This window comes from Emydura macquarii, unplaced genomic scaffold (genome assembly GCF_026122565.2).
Source record: "Emydura macquarii macquarii isolate MOO-44397 ecotype Brisbane River unplaced genomic scaffold, CSIRO-AGI_Emac_v2 contig_1027, whole genome shotgun sequence".
In the NCBI taxonomy this organism is placed as follows: Eukaryota; Metazoa; Chordata; order Testudines; family Chelidae; genus Emydura; species Emydura macquarii.
In genome coordinates, this window is record NW_027131164.1 from 18,889,555 (window position 1) to 18,906,578 (window position 17,024).

At 38.5% G+C, this 17,024-nt stretch overlaps 1 protein-coding gene across 1 annotated transcript in view; it reads right to left on the reverse strand.

Annotated features, from left to right (window-relative positions):
* SNTG2 (syntrophin gamma 2) overlaps positions 1-17,024 on the reverse strand; it is a 429,181-nt gene that overhangs the window by 96,258 nt on the left and 315,899 nt on the right. Inside the window, exons 10-11 of the mRNA XM_067544886.1 lie at positions 13,500-13,629; positions 7,893-7,931 (exon numbers count right to left, since the gene is read on the reverse strand). Of these exons, the coding sequence (XP_067400987.1) occupies positions 7,893-7,931; positions 13,500-13,629 (169 nt within the window). The remainder of the gene's footprint in view (positions 1-7,892; positions 7,932-13,499; positions 13,630-17,024) is intronic.

Here is a 17,024-nt window from a genome sequence, read left to right on the forward strand (position 1 = left end):
GCTGTACTATACCCAACTGGCTTTAGACATGTTGTATATCAATATTTCACATTCCTAGGCATAAGTCCAAGGACTGTATTTTGAAATAAACTTAACTTTTCTAATTTAACAACTAGCAGAAGCCGATTTTGGCAGCATTTTATATATTCATAAATATTCATATATTCATTTGTGTTTATTGTAAGAAAATGAGAAAAAGAGATGGATGTTATGAGAATGTATGCACTATTTCTTTAAATCTTTAGCAGGAAGCCTAGCAGGAAAGGGCTTGGGAAGCTTCTAGGCACTTGCTCTACAGTGACAGCTACAGAGAGAAGTCTTAGCAATAATACTAATAAAGTTCCTCAGTCAGTGTCAGAAGAAAGTGACTCTCTCTGTGATTCTTTTGCCAAATGACAGATGCTAAAAGCCTGATGCAAAGTCCTCTAACTTCAAGGAGAGTTGTACTATTAACTTCAATAGGTCTTGGATCAGATCCTAAAAGAAAAATGAATAATTCTAAACAAGGATATCCAGGATGAAGAGAAGAGAAGGTTCAAAAAGCGCTTTTTTGGTTGAGTGTAGTGTAATTTAAATGTGCACTATACCCATATTAATATTTCAGACAGGATATTATTTTAACCAATGGAAACAATTAGTATGGGAAATTCTGATATAAGTTAAAGGGAGTTTCATGTGTGGAATGGCTGCAGATGAGAATCCCCTAGTTTTGAGGCAGCTGAAACATATACCAACTTAAACTATGTCCAAGGGCCAAACCTCCTCCCCCACCATGCCTAGCTTTTGTTGGTGCTATAAACCAATCACTCATAAATCTAAAATCCAACCAAATAATTTTGAAAAATAATATATATAACTGCTACACCTGTCATGCTTCTCTTCTTTCCTCTTGTCTTAGCTCTCATTTTCTCAGCTTGGCTTTTCATCAGATTAACTGAAATTTGAAATTAACTGAACTGCATCATCACAGTAAGATGAGAGGGCGACATACCTGCTCTATATAATGAGAAAAGACCTAACCAAATGATGTCCCTGAGTGGAATGTGAACCAGGGCCGAGCAACAGGTGTCATGGTCAACATGTCAGCCAAAGTATCCATTTGTAACTGAACAGCTGTTCAGAGTTCCAAAAACATAGAACAGACATCATATTCCTCCACCTTTTCTATCCTCTCTCCCCTCCACTTTGCATCTTGACTGTCTGTTAAAAACAGGACAAGTGACTACCCTTCACACATCAGAACAGAGAGTAAAATTAACTCTTCCTTTTCATCAAAGAACAGTTGTTAATGAAAACAAGGGACTGATAATTTGCCTCCAAAAAGAAAAAGACGAACAGATTTTGATTTAGTTTATTTTACATAATCACTCAGTTCCATAGACTTTGAGACCAGAAGAAACGATCATGATCATCTTGTCTGTCCTCCTACATGTTGCAGGCCACAGAACCTCACCAACCCACTCCTGTAATAGACCCATAAGCTCTGGCTAAGTTAGTGAAGTCCTCAAAAAAAAAAAAAAAAAACCTTTCAAGTTACAGAGAATCCACCATTTACACTAGTTTAAAGCTGCAAGTGACCCATGCTCCATGCTACAGAAGCAGGTAAAAAACAAAACAAAAAAACTAACAGGGTCTCTGCCAGTCTGACCTGGGGGAAAATTCCTTCCCGACACCAGGGAAAAAGTTTGACCCTGAGCATTTCGTCAAGACCCAACTTCCAGACACCTGGGAAAGAATAATCTGTAGTAACTCAGAGCCTCCCCATCTGGTGTCCCATCACCAGTCATTGGAGATATTTGTCCTTAGCAGTTGCAGATCATCCACATGCCATTGCAGGCAGTTTCATCATACCATTCCCTCCATAAACTTTTCAAACTCAGTCTTGAACTAATTACGTTTTTTGCCCCAACTGCTAGAGCCCTGCAAATCTGCAGATATCCACTTTATATCCATGGATATCCATGGACCATTTCTTGCAGATTGTGAGTTGCATGATCATGGAGGTTGGGTCGTCTGTGACTCCTGGGGGAGAGCTAAAGCAGCTGCCAGCCAGGGGTGCAGTGAACAGCTGATCAGCTCTTAGGCTGCTGGTAGAGCTCAACAGCTAATCAGCTGTTAGGCAGGAGGGTGGGACTGCTCAGCTGTTAGGCAGCCAGCAGGACTCAACAGCTGAGTCAGCTGTTAAGCGGGTGGGCTCAGCAGCTGTTTGGAGTGGCAGGGGCTCAACAACTGAAGGAGAGCTGCTGGCTCCAAAATAGCTGATGTGTGGATGAGGATGCAGTTAAAGCTAAAAGAGGGAGGGCGGATTGCGGGTCGGGTAAAAGTTTATTCCAGCTGATCCACGTATTTGTATTCACGCAGGGCTGTACCCACGGCAAATTCGCCACCATCAGATCAATTTATCTGGATCGATTGAGTGGAAGTGAAGACCCGCTCAATTGATTCAGAAGTCAATTCAATAAAACCACCTCCAAAAAAAGTGTAGCGCTGCGTTGACAGGTAGGCATTTCCTGCCAGTGCAGTGTAGTGGAGATGGCGTGCAGAAGAGAATTTAGGAAGTCGACCTAAATTACGCAAGCTACTCTATGTATCTTGTGTAACTCCCACCAACTGCCACCGAATTTCCTGGTAAGTATAGACCAGGCCTTATACACAGAAAAACCATCTGCTCTTCTCCATCAGCCTGACCCTTCTCTTCCCCTCTCTGGTGCCCTTCACCATCAGCAGCCTCATGCAAGTAGTGTGCATGTGGGGGAAGAAGAAGGCTGAGGGCACTTCAAAGCCTCTTTGTATCTTATCTTTGAATCAGCCCCTACACCCACACCCTCACAGGAGCCTCAGTCCTTGAGGGAATATCCCTAATTTCCCCTCTTGGGAGTCCCTGCCTCCCCATCTCTGCTCCTTCCCTGCTGGCAAGCCTCAGATCTGTCCTGCTTCTCAGTCCTTGCCACCAACAGGAACTGCCACAGTTTTGGCAGGTAGAGGGCCAAGTGTGCAGAGCAGGACCTGGATGTGGTGTTGGTTATGCTCCGCTCCCAGCCATCTGGACATGCGCATGCCAGTAGTTACAAGATCCCCGCCAGGCATGCACTCAGCTTACAGAGATAATAGTGCCAGGGAAAAAAAACCCCAGCATATTTTCACCAGCAACCAGCAAGGCACCACAAAAACCAGCTGGACCAGTTAAAAACTGGCCAGATGGCAACCTTAGTTGAGAGATAGTCAGAGTCAATGCTCCTTGATGGCTCTTATTATTAGCTACTGTGCTGTTCAATGATCACTCAATGCTCCAAAAAGATGTACTTTATTCTGTGATAGATTCCAACTAATTGTGCAGCATAACAATGACATGAAATTCTGCAGTGTCCCTCTAAGATTCTCTGTCTGGGAGGCTCAGTCCTTAAAGGGACATCATCCCTTCCCACCAAAACTTATCATCATTTTAAAAATCAACATTAATAAAATACACAATTACAAATGCTTATATGCAACCTGTAACTAAACTTACTAACAATGTTAAATTAGTCTTTGAAGTGCTCTGTGCTGTCACTTGGATCTACAGAGCACCCCATAAACATCAGCACTGCTGCTGTCAGGGGGAGGTGAGTCCATTTGTTCCTCTCATTCTATGTCTGAAGTCTTCATTGTCTTTACCTCCTGTGCTTGTTGTCTGTCTGAGACCCTCCTGGGTAAAACAGCAGACTGGGATTTGAGGGTAGTACCCATTTCTACTTTGTACGTGTCCAGTGAGGTGACAACCGCAAACAACCATGTGGCAATCTCTTGTGACACCACTGCTGTTTGAGACCATTGTTTCCCATCATCAATATGCACAGTCATTTACATGAAGTGGTGGCAGCTCCCTGGACTCCAAATCACATTAATATTTTTGTTTCGCTTTAGCTGTCTCTTTATACATGTGCAGCTCTCAAATGACTCTGAAATGAGTTTCTAATAGTACAGGCTTGCTTGTTTTCAGAACTGAACAAAATGTCAGCAGGTAACAACCCATGCTTCACTGGTATGCTATTCTGTAATTTAACAATACTAAATATGGATCACAGTCTGACTCTGCAGTATTTTTCAGAAGGTGCTTTATTATTTTGATACTGTTTTCCACCATGTCATTGGATGTGGGATAACAGGGACTAGTGGCTACATGTCTAAACTTGTACTTCACTGTGAGATGCTTAAACTCAAGCCTACTAAACTGTGGCCCATTGTCATACATTACTAAGTTAGGTATACCATGTCCAGCAAAAACAGACTTGACATGTACTATCCTCTAGCAAGTGAGAATCACAGGGAACTGAGAATCACAGTCTAGTACGAGGACATTTTTTTTTTCCAGTGAACATAATTTATACCTACTTTATTCCAGTGGGCAAACGTTTCCTGTGCCACCAATATAAGCTTTTGTTTGATTTGGCCTCTATTTTTGGCATGTGAAATAAGTCTTAATAGCATCCTCAACGTTGCTGTTCATCTGAAGCCCTTCTTTTAGATTTTTCAATCCCTAAATGAGCTTCAGATATTCTTTTAAACATATTTTTTCTGTATTACCTTAGGAATCATCATCTTGGTGCCTTTAAACAAAATCCCATCTAGTATTCAGAGCTCCCCTACCAAGCAGCTTTCTGTGAAAGGGGCACAAACCCTTTCCCCCAGAGATAGGGGGGTGATAGAGATGTTATATGTCCTGAAGCAAGGGTACACAGCCCAGAGAAGGGTGGATGGGACTGAAGATTCTTTTCTTTTCTGATGGAGTTCACTTATGTATTTTGTTGGATTATTATCCTGGAAAGGGGTAGACTCAACAGCAAACCAAGCTGGAGCGCCAAGTTACTATCTACTAGAAAGAAGACCACCATCACACCAGAGCCACAAGTGGTGTGGAAGATGCTAAAGACAGGGGAAAATTGTGACTCAAGTATCTAACCACTAGGTGGTGCTACCAGTAAACTCAGCCCATCACAGCAGGTTACCATCACAAAACAGTATTCACAAAATAAAATGGAGTTCACAGTCTGACTCAGATATATCCCCCATCTGCTAATGGCCAATCATTTCAGCTACTGTTGAAATATATACATTACATATAGCACCCTTAAAACAAAGAGTGGGATACAGGAGGCACAGCACAGATCTTGGAGCCCTTTTGGCAGAAGGCATCATGGTGATTCAAGTGCTCTTGCACTACGGTGACCAGATGTCCAGATTTTATAGGGACAGTCCCAATATTTGGGGCTTTGTCTTATATAGGCGCCAATTAACCCCCGTCCCCTGTCCGAATTTTTCACACTTGCTATCTGGTCACTCTATCTTGCACCTTCCTGATCCTGAGCTGCTCTACTGCCCCTAACATAATTTAGGCCGCCCTGTTTCCCTGTATTAGCACTTAAAATTCTTTAATGGTTCTTGAATAATTTAATTCTGTATAACATTGATCCTCTTATAAGAAAAATGAAGTGGTTTCCTAGATACAAAAATTGCTGGTGGGGAAATGTGGAAACCTCCTAAAAGTTTCCATAATGCTGCCAGCAAGATTTTACAAACAAGACAACAAAACAAAGTAAAAGATGAACTAATGTATGAGTTGTTTAATTGCACAACATCAAGAGGACTGTCCAATGCAACCTTGGAGAGATGCAAAACTCATGGCTGAGCAAAAAGGCAGATGAGATTCAGTCCTATGCAGACAGGAATGATATGAAGAACTTCTGTGATGCTCTGATGACAATCTATGGGCCAACGTCATCAGGAACATCTCCAATATTGAGTGCCGATGGCACCACACTGCTCACTGATGAAGAAAAGATACTGTAAAGGTGGGCAAAACATTTTTACAATATCCTCAATCAACAATCATCTGTTAGTGAGGAGGCAATTGATTGACTGTCCTAGATTGATATCAAAATATCTCTTGCTGATCCCCCAACGCTGACTGAAACTATTAATGTGATTGACCTGCTGTCAAATGGTAGAGCACCTGGAACAGATGCTATACCAGCAGAAGTCTATAAGACTGGAGGCTTGCACACAAGGATACATCCATCATTCACTTGTACAAACGGAAAGGTAACAAACAATCCTGTAACAACTATTGGTGCATCTACTTGTCCTCCACGCAGTGGACAAGTTCACCTACCTGGCAGTACACTATCAGGTGCAGTTTACACCGATGATGGAACAAATGCCAGAATTGCCAAAGCAAGTGTGGCCTTTGGCAGACTATGTGCAAATATGTGGGAGCACAGAGATATTAGACAATAAACAAAATGGAAGGTCAACAAAGCCATGGTATTGCCAGCTTGGATATATGCATGCAAAACCTGGATGGTGTACCTGGATGCAAAACATGGATGCCATGTTATGAAGCTGAATCACTTTCACATGTGCTATCTGAGGAAACTGATGAGGATAAGATGGCAAAACAAGGTTCCAGATACTGAGGTTATCATATGGGCAGGTATTCCAAGCATCCATATTTTGTTAATAAAATCACAGATGAGATGGGCAGGCCATGTCAGCAGAATGTCAGATGAGCAACTGCCAAAGGAGATCTTTTATGGCAAGCTAAAGGAGGGAAATCGTTCTCAGGGAGGCCAGAAGAAATGTTTCAAGGACTCTCTCAAGTTATCCTTGAGGCATTTCAACATTAACTGAGAGTTTTGGGAAGATCTTGCTTAGGAACATTCTACCTGGAAAAGCCCCATCCATACTGGAGCTACAGTCTATGAGCAGAGGGAGAACTACTGAGGCAGATCAGAAGTGTCAGCAGTTGAAATCTCATAACAGCAGCATGTCTGCTGTTAATCAAGTAGCTCACAGATGCATCTCTTGTTCAGAGTGCCACAGACATTTCAAAGTTCAAATTGGCCTGATCAGCCACTCCCATGTTCACAGAAACCAAACCAATCAATGATATCATGGTCATCTTTGGACCCAAAGGAAAAACAAGAACATAAAAGTATGTTTGACTGTAACAGGTTTTTGGAATGATTTTTAGAATCAGCCTTTGATTGCAGTGTAGTTCAATTTATGAATATCATTTCCATGCTAAAAGTATAACCAGGCTAATTCTCATGTCACTAATCTGCAAACACACAAAACAATTCATAAAAAAAAAAAAAAAAAAAAGGTCTCTCCCCATTTCTCAGCAAGGATTTAATAATAGGCTGCTGCAATGATGGGTCATATTACTAAGGCTATGTCTTCACTGACGGTGGCAAATTCTCCGCCGTCAGATCGACTTATCTGGATCAACCGAGAGGTCAGTGAAGGCCCGCTCAGTTAATCCAGAAATCGACGTATTAAGACCACCTTCTCAAGTGGTGTAGTGCAGTGCAGTGAAGGTGGCGCACAGAACAGAAGCACAGAAGTCGACGGCAGTCATGCAAGTTTTTTGCGTAGTTTGCGTAACTCCGATTGACTGCCGCCAAATCTCCGAGGTAAGTGAAGATAAGCCCCAGGCTTTATTTTTATAAAACAGAATGCAATTCATTTGCTAGAATTTATAATTGTGGAGGAAAACCAAAATTATTCTTTTCAAAGTAAATGAACACAGTACATTTTGGGATGTAGTATACTTATTTTTTTACTATTATGTTTGTTCTTACTTTCTAATTTACAAAATGTGTTATTCTGCAGTAGAGGCTTTCAGCTACTAGTGTGAATTAGTGAGATTCTTTTATGTTAATTATGACATCTCAGAATCTAAAACCTCTATTGCCTAAAAAAAATGTGTATTTAGAATTTGCAAATCTGAGTATATGTCTACATGTAGCTCCAAACTTTTTGCAAACTGCAGGGAGGTAGAATTTTTTTCCAGTAATTTTTAAAGAGCATTAATTAATAATAAATATTTATGGATCATACAGTCAAAATCTTACCTGGTCTGATAGAGAGCAGCATTTATTTGCCATTTTCATCTGCAGAAAAACAGAGATAAAAGAATAGTCAGTGATTAATATATTGTGCTATGATTTGTTATATTATTTCATTATCAGTGACGTATTTAATACATATTCATATAAGGATCTCAATATTATAATTAGAATTATTTTATACATTAAATATATTTTCATACAAAATATGAAATTAAAAGAATATTAAGATTGCAAAACAAAGCCCTCAAAAGTCAGGAACTGACAAAATTAAGATTGCCTGTACAAATTTAGTTCTGCCATTTCCTGTGACTGCATTACAAGACACTCTTTAATTACTTATTACCTTCCGCATTTGCACCCCCAATTCAACAAAGCATTTAAGCCATTTAAAATTAAGAATATGTTTATGTCCTTTACTTCAGTGCAGAGTTTGGATAGTGCTTAGAGATGAAGGCAGCTGTTCAGTATTTCTCTTTAGTTCATTGTTTTAGTGTGAGGCTGCACATCTCTCGTGCTGCACAACATTCAATTTACTGCACTGAATATGGAGTTTTTTTGTTTTAAAATTTTCTATATCTCCTGGAAACGCTTGATAGATTTGTCCCCATAACACTCCTGTTAAGTGAAACTGTAAAAAACGAGAGTCCTGTAGCACTTTAAAGACTAACAAAAGCTTATGCCTGCAGAAATTAAATTTGTTAGTCTTTAAAGTACCACAGGACTCTCGTTGTTTTTGCTGTATACAGAAAAACACGGCTAGCCCTCTGGAATTATTACTACTATATTGCAGAAACAGAACTTAAGTACAGATATATAAAGTGACCTGTACAAATTGCACAGGTAGACAGTAGTAGTTGTAGGGACAGAACCTAGTCTCCTGAACCTCAGTTCACTGCCTTAACCGCAAGATTCCTATTAACCAATCAAGCTATTTCTCCTACAATCTCGGAAGGAAGAAAGATTGTTACTGTAATTTTTATTTTATAGCAATTGTGATGTGCTCATGGCAAGGTGTATCAAAGGTCAGACATGCAGCTTCTACAAGAAATGAGACAAGAGTACTATGGACAGCAGCCTCATTCATGACACACCATAGAATTAGTACCATGACTAAGGAGCAATGCTTTGGACACTAGACCCATTCACGGTCCAAAGAGAGAAGTGCAGGGAACCTGAAGAAAAATAGTAAGTGATCATATACTTACTGTATTGTAATGCATTCACATAGGTGGAAGCTCAGGGTTGCACATACAACCTTAATTTTGTCACTTTCTGACTTCTGAAGGCTTCCTTTTGCAACCTTTATTTTTAATATAGTTTTTCTGTATGGAATTTATGTTTATAAAAAGAAAATGAAGAAGCAAAGAAATTCCATCATGTTCTATGGGGATGTACACATTTTTATTGGCGATGGGGTGGGCATTAGAGTTAAAATACAATAAAATAATAGGTGTTGAATATTGCTTTAATGAGTAATTTGACTAAATTTGTCCATTTTAATAAAATGAGATACAGGATCTTCTGTTCCAACTCAGTGTTTCCTTTATTTATTAATGCAATCTTTCAGTTTTGGGGGAGTAGAGAGGATAGGGATGGGGAAGCCTCTAAGTGTCTACTCCCATGTGCTACTACTTGCTAGACAGCAACAGAACGCTTTGTAGTGTATAAGGGGGCATGAGGCAGGAACCTTTGCTTTATTCCAAGTGCAATTTTTTATTGGTTATAAAAGTAGTCAGGATTTCTTCAAGAGCCTACCTTGATCCACCTAGTTGCGTGTAGGAAAGCAAGACTTCTTGGCTCCTGTATCCATTCATATGCACTTTCATAGATCATATTCCATAATTCTCTGCCTATTAAACCTGAAATGTCACTCTGCTTTGTTAGGCAAACTTGTGCATATGTATTGGAAACACGAGATGTTATCTATTCAGTGGGCATTTCACCTTAGCCTATATACACGTACGTATAAACTGTCAGTGGAATTTTGGGGATATGTCATGTTATCACTTAATATCATCCAATATACAGGCATAAAATACAATTTTTAAACTCTTATAATTCATTCAACTCAAATCCAGCGTTTACCTATGATACGTCTATGCTCTAGGAATTATGTCGCTATTTTGAGGGCAAATTTTAAATTTCTTTAATCCTGTACTGAAGCTTTAAAGCTGTTTAAAATAAAAAGGTACAAAAACAATGTTTTTGAAATCAGAACAAATGACTTTTTTTCATTTCTTACACTCTTGAAGAGTGTTCATTTATTTTTTGATTTAATGTAAAAAAAAAAAAAAAAGAAATACTAAATTTAGGTAAAAGCGGTACAATTCTGACAAAAGTGTAAGTACTTGAAAATGAGCCTCTACAGTGGAAACACACAGGTAACCTTAACTATAGATGTTGCCAGATATGCTGCCTATATTAACCTCATCCTGATGCTCTGTGCTGTGTTTGGGATAATAGCAATTAAAAGCTGTGAGAAGAGTTAACAAAAATATCTCAACTGATTTAATAGATGGATTTAATGTATATTATGGAGAAAGAATTCGGATCTATTCCACAGATCTATTCCCAAAAACTCTCCAGCTCAGTGCTGTCAACTCAACCTACGGAGACCCTTTGACTATCCACGGAGAGAAGTAGAAGCAGATCAGGCTGCTTCCTATGCTGCTAGTCTCAGTTCCCCTGTCTGTTGGCACCTGGTCCATCTCTCCCCTTAGCCACTACAAGCTTCATTGGGGAACAGAGTACTGAAGAGATACCAGAGCAGTGCATCTTTCTCCCCGGGGGGGGGGGGGGTGCTTTGAGCAGGGGAGAGATCAGAGCAGCTCTGTTCTCCTCCATTTCCTTCTTCTTCCAAACCTAAATATCCAGGGTGTGGGGCAGAAGGGAAGGGGATGAAGCACAGAGTGCTATGCTGGTGGACAGGATAGTGGGGAAAGCAAAAGAACACAGGAAATGGGATGGGGAGGGGAATTCTTCAGGAAAAAGGCAGCATGTCTTCTGTTGGTAAAGATGATAGTTCTTAGCAGGCTTTCGGCATGGAACTCATTATGGAGGATGCAGTAATTAGTGCCAAAAGAGTCCTTGCACGTTCTTCTCCTCCATATCCTGTTCTTCCCCAACACAACCCTTTTGTTCCTCTCTCATGCCCCTCGCCTCCATCCTTCTCCTCAGAAGTAACTGTCTCCACACTAACATCAAAACAATTCAGACACATCCACTGGTAGGTAACACTCCTCTCCAAATACACTAACCCTTCCTGGTACTTTCCTGTGGCTGGACAGCGCCCAACTTCCTCTATACTCAAAGGTAACATTACCACTCCACGTCCCCTGACAGCCTGACTTTGCAGAAAATGTTTCCATGAGGTACATCACTGCTCTGCCACTAACAGAAGTTCCAGATTGAGAGACCAATGCTAACATTGCCGATATTAGTATTGTCTCCTGGCATCAGCGTAAATAAGTCTTTTTTGATTGAACTCTCTCTCACTACACTTATGTGCTGATGACCAGCAAAGACAATTTCAAACAGAGCAATGCTTAATTTACAGGCTTGTTGAGATGTTCCCCTAGACTGCAAGTCTGATGTTGCCTTTTAAGGGAATTTGATCATATCCTTTCCAAAGAGGAATGGGAATGTACATGAACGTCAGATGAGATATTTTGTTACCTGTGCAGTAGAAAGAGAGAGAGCCTGAGATCTGAGGCCTGGTATAAGGGGCCTGGTGTAATGTCAGGCCCTGCTGATCTAAAGCAAAGTTAGCAAGAGTCAGGCTATGAGCAAAAGTCAGGCCCTATTACAAAGTAGATGCCTGCTTGCAGATTCACTATCTGATACATAAACTGGGCAAGAACAGGGTTGGTGAGCAAGCTTTTATGTGCAAGAATGTTTGTGGAAAGCAAAAATATGGCAAAAACTAGCATATACATGAATGTATGTGTGTTCTCAAAGACATTTTGAAAAACCTGATTTTATTATTCACACAATTGATATACCAGAGAATTATGAACATTCATAAAAACTCATGAACAGGAAAAGGGATGCTTTTAAGGAATGCTTGCGTGTAAGGCTGAGGTCATGGAATCATCAAACAGAAATTATAGTGTATTATTTAGATTATCCATTATATGGTTTTAAAAATGGAGAGTAAATATTTACAGAGACCACTTAAGTCATTAGTTCCTTTTTTTTTTTTTTTTTGTTTGTTTGAAACACTCTTCAGATAATTTTGAATAAGAAAAAAATGTGATACGCAAAGTCTGTTCATGAATAAGTTGAACAGGAAAAAGAGCAGATTTGTCAAAGAAATTGTGACTGTTGCTTAATGTCAAATAATTCTGGTTTCATGTGTTACTTCACCCTGTCGCTCCCCTAAGCTATTTGTTTCACCCACATGTTGCATTTTGTTTATAAACCAAGATTATATACTGTTTGGGATAGGGATGGTCTTTTTACTTTCTGTCTGTACAGCACTAGCATTGCAGGGTCACAATCCCTGTCCTGGGGCTCTGCACACTACTGTAGTATAAATAATAAATCTTAATCAATCTATGAACAGTTTTGTACAGTTTTAATTCTGGTCATATGTTTGAATAAACACATTAAATAGTTTGAATTAAGCAGTATATTTAAAATGTATACAAAACCAGAACCACACACACTTAAAAGCTAAATAACTATTAACCCAGGGTATGAAGCATGATTTAAGAATATTTGTATTGGTAGCATTATGATTTATGAAACAAACTGAAGACTTATATCTGTGCTGTTTACAGAGGAAGATTAAAAGGGTTCCTGGGTAGATCTTCAAGGGTATATGGAGCCTGCCTAATTTTTTTTTATCATTAATTCCCACCAGTTCATTAAGATTGTGATATATTTGTAATATTGTACTTTATGACTTTCCTTATTGGACTTTGAGTTTTCATTCTGGAATTTTCATTACATCCCAACTGTACTTTGTTTTACATAACTCAGTATTCAAATAATTATTTCCTGTTCCTTCATAGATTATTTGTACACATATTTGCAGCAACAAACATTACTTTTATATTTACAGCAATATCTTAATTCTGATACAAGTACCTTTATACTCGTACAACTGTGACCCAACTAGGGGATTGAAATGTTTTAACTATATCAGTTTCTAAATTCATTATAGCAGTACAAGAACTGCATATAAATCAGCCCTAAATACACTGCTTTAGTTACAAAGTTTCCCTTCACATACTTCAAAAATAAGTAATGCAAACTTCTGAAACCAGATTCCAAGCATAATTTAACTGCAAGAATTTAAAAAGAATACATTTGAGCCGCATCCAAATCTGAATGAACTCAATGGAAAGACTCTGCTGATGGGGCCCTACAAAAATTTTGAAAGTAATAAAGTCATCTTGAGGTTCTATAGCTCTCTATGATGTAATAAGGTTGCATTTTCTTGGATACTTCAAGGTAAAGTGTTATGCTATTGTAATTTCTTTTCTTCCCCCCTCACTCTTTTGTTTTACATATTGTACCTTATATACAAATTATTATACTATTCTTGGAAAAATAAAAATAATTTAGATATAGCAAAGGCAGGAAAATATGCAGAAAGTAACGTACATTTTGAAGTGTCAAATCACTGATGTTGGTTGATAATGCTCTCAGCCAATCTGCACTCTCCTGGGCTGTATAAAACTGAAGTATCCCAGTACTAACTCCATCGAGTGCCAGCACTTCAAATGCATTAGATCTGCAGTAAAAAGAAATATATACCATAAAAGAAGATATGTCAGTTTTCATAAACAAACCAATAGTTCTTAATCTTCACCTGATCCTCGGAACTAATTATGCAAGTTTCATTTTTCATATTTACAAAGAGAGAAAATCAACAGAAAAGGGGGATAATAACCTACAGTATCAGGAAACACAGACAGTAAATGATTTATCTTTATCAAAGTTTATATGTTTTGATTAATTATGCACTTACTGTTGTATAATTATATGTATATAATCACTAAACTTAAGATACTTTATTAAGGATGCATCAATTAGATCTAAGTAAACAATTGTGAAACCTCTAGCCACCAAAATAAATGTTTAATATTCTAAAAACTTACAACATGAGTCACAAAGCAAATATCTTCATCTATTTTTAATTTCTTGAAGTTCTGTAGCTTTAAAAAAATCCAAAAAATCATTCTTTAATGCTCATTTAATGTGTATGGAAATCCAAATACTTTATATTTTTCCAAATATATTTATATATAGGTCTCAACAGGAGCACCCAAAAATTGAGGGACCCCAAATCACTAGCCACAGTTGAAAATGTAGACTAAATATGTTCTACCTATGTGGGACTATATTAAAAAAACAAAGTAGCTATTTGGCTGAATAAAGATTGTGTGCCATTGCGTTACACTCAGTAGACACTGTACACCTTAACATACCCACTTTAAATCACTCTGTAAAAGCTCATGACACTCATGTCTGACTCAAACTAAAGATAAAATCCTCCATGCCATGCAAAGTGGACATCTCCGCTTGAGTTAATTTACGGAATTTTACCTACTTTGACATGACAAAGTATTCTTCATCAGAAAGAAACAATCATTGAAGGCATCACATATAAATGATATCATTGAGGCACCTGTAATTTATGCTGCCCTACCTCTTTCAGATCTTGAAAGACTTGTATTGCATGATTACCACCAAAGAACTGAGTCAGAGATAGCATCATTGGCTTTCAGTAGAAGGCCACATGTCCATATATCTCTAATATGAACATCACTGTAGCACACTAGGATTTCTTCTTTAGCTCTGTCAGGAGGATGAGGTTGAGAGAGTCTAATCTTTTATGTCTGTGTTTTAGGGAAAGTTGAATTGAATGTGAAAGATCATATTACAGTTTTGTGTAGGTATCACAGGGAAAGCTTAGAGGTGCTGCAGATGCGGAGAAAAATCTTGAAATATGGAAATATTTATCCTTTAATATTTAATATTTTTAATTTTAATTTCTGCAACGGTCTGTCTCTGTAGTTAACACAGTTCAACAATTATTGATCTCAGGCACATGCGACCCATGGCAAAATGCTGGAACCTATGCTTTCTATTTTGAATCTGTCCCCTTTTCCTGAATTTCAAGTATTTGTAGCAAGATAAAGAACTCCACAAGGTCTTGGCTTTCTGTTCCCTCAGGCAGCCAAATTATCCTTATCTTGTTGTGTCTATTACTCTTTTCATTATCTTCAGCCTTTTTCCCCAGATCATAACTTGATTTTCTAATGACTGCAAGCATTTCTCCCCAGTAATGTTTGAGCCCTGCACTGTAGGCACCAGCTGTTCTCTACCCTCAAGCTGCTCCCAAAGGCTATCCACCCTCACTCTGAAATCAATAAGTGATTGCTGCCAGGTATTTTGCATTTCTTCAATGTTAAAAGCTAATGTTTTTACTAAATTGGGAGTGACTGCAGCTACCGTCCTGACAGCGAATTCTCTTCTCTCACACAAAGTAACTGTTCAGTTGTAAAGAATAAAGAACATGGATGGGGGATCAGAGACGAAATCAAAGTAGAAAGGCGGGGGAAAATGTGGCTTTTGTTTTTCAGTTCTTTTACAAAACACTTCAAGAGTCCGATATTGAATACAGTACAATTGCTTGGATAAAATTAGATCTGGTTAGAGTCCGCATGGCCTAGTGAACAGAGCACTGGACAGAGATTCAGGAGACCTGGATACTATTCTCAACTCTGCCATTGGTCTACTGGACAGGTCACTTCACCTCACCATGTCTCATTTTCCCCATCAGTAAAATGAAGATAACGATACTTCCCTTTGTACAGCCCTTTGCGATCTACTGATGAAAACTCTATAAAAGAACTGGACATTATTATTAGATAGTAGATTAGACTAAGAAAAAGCCAGGGAGAACATAATAGAAAGTATGAATATTCATTTCCCAGATGAATATTTCCCAACTGAGCTTGTATTCAGTAGATGCAATATGGTCACTGCAGTTACTTGTCTTCCCCAGATTTAAAGGGCTAACTACCATAAAGATATTCTGAGAAAGATTCAATTGAACTCAGATTCAATTGTCACTGGGAAACCAGCTTTTAGGGAAAGGTCTGAATTACCACCCTTCTGAGGGCCACGGACCTTGGTAGAAGGCATCCCAAGGTTTTCAAAGCTGGTGCCTGCTGAGTTTGAAATAGTTATGTCCTTTTAATTTACTCCAATATTATGTTTCCTTAATACAAATATGAATGCTTGTCTAATAGCAGCTGTTCCCTCCATTTAAAGTTTCCCACTACACAATTACAGACAGACATAGAGACTAGATCAATCTGGGGTCCCATTCAGTTTTCTTTGTTGTGTGTGTTTTGATACCTGATTTTGGTGCCGGCTTTGCTTCTAACATTATCTAGAAACATAGTTCTATTTGTGCATGTAGCTTTTGGCTGAATTTTTACTTCTATCAATATGGATTATGACAGATTAGAATGGGAGTTTCCAGAGACGCTTTCTAGTAGGGTTTCTCTGTTACTTCATCTCTCCATAAATGAAGGTTAAAGTTCGCTGCTTTTTAGTACTCTGAATTTTGCATCACTTCATAATTCTGGGTCATGACCAATGATGCTGGTTTGCCATGGCTAATGCTGGATATGTCATGACTTTGTCTGAACATAAATATGATTTTATAGAAAAGTCACATTACTGTATACAACATATATTTCATTTTACAATAAAATTGCAATCATTTAATAATACTAGCTAATAGATTAAAACCATTAAAATTCAGGTCATTTCCCTATACTCCATATTTCAGAAGTCTGGACATGTAAAAAGCCATTGAAAAAGTTCACACTGAAGTGACAGATGGGCTTGGGTAGATATTTCATAGGGAAAGTGTCTTTTTGATTTGTTTTGTTACCAAAGTCATGGTGTAATATACAGCCATGGTAATGTGGCCTGGAACACATTCTAAATCTTCACCTGCCCGAGTAAGGAAAATTGGTCTCAGCACTCAAAAGAGGGAACTTGATAATAATCTATTTATGGTCTTCAAGTCTGGGTGAGATTATTGAAAATGGCTTATTCAGAAGAATTCTAAATACAAACAGTAACTCAATGGAAACAGAGCAGACA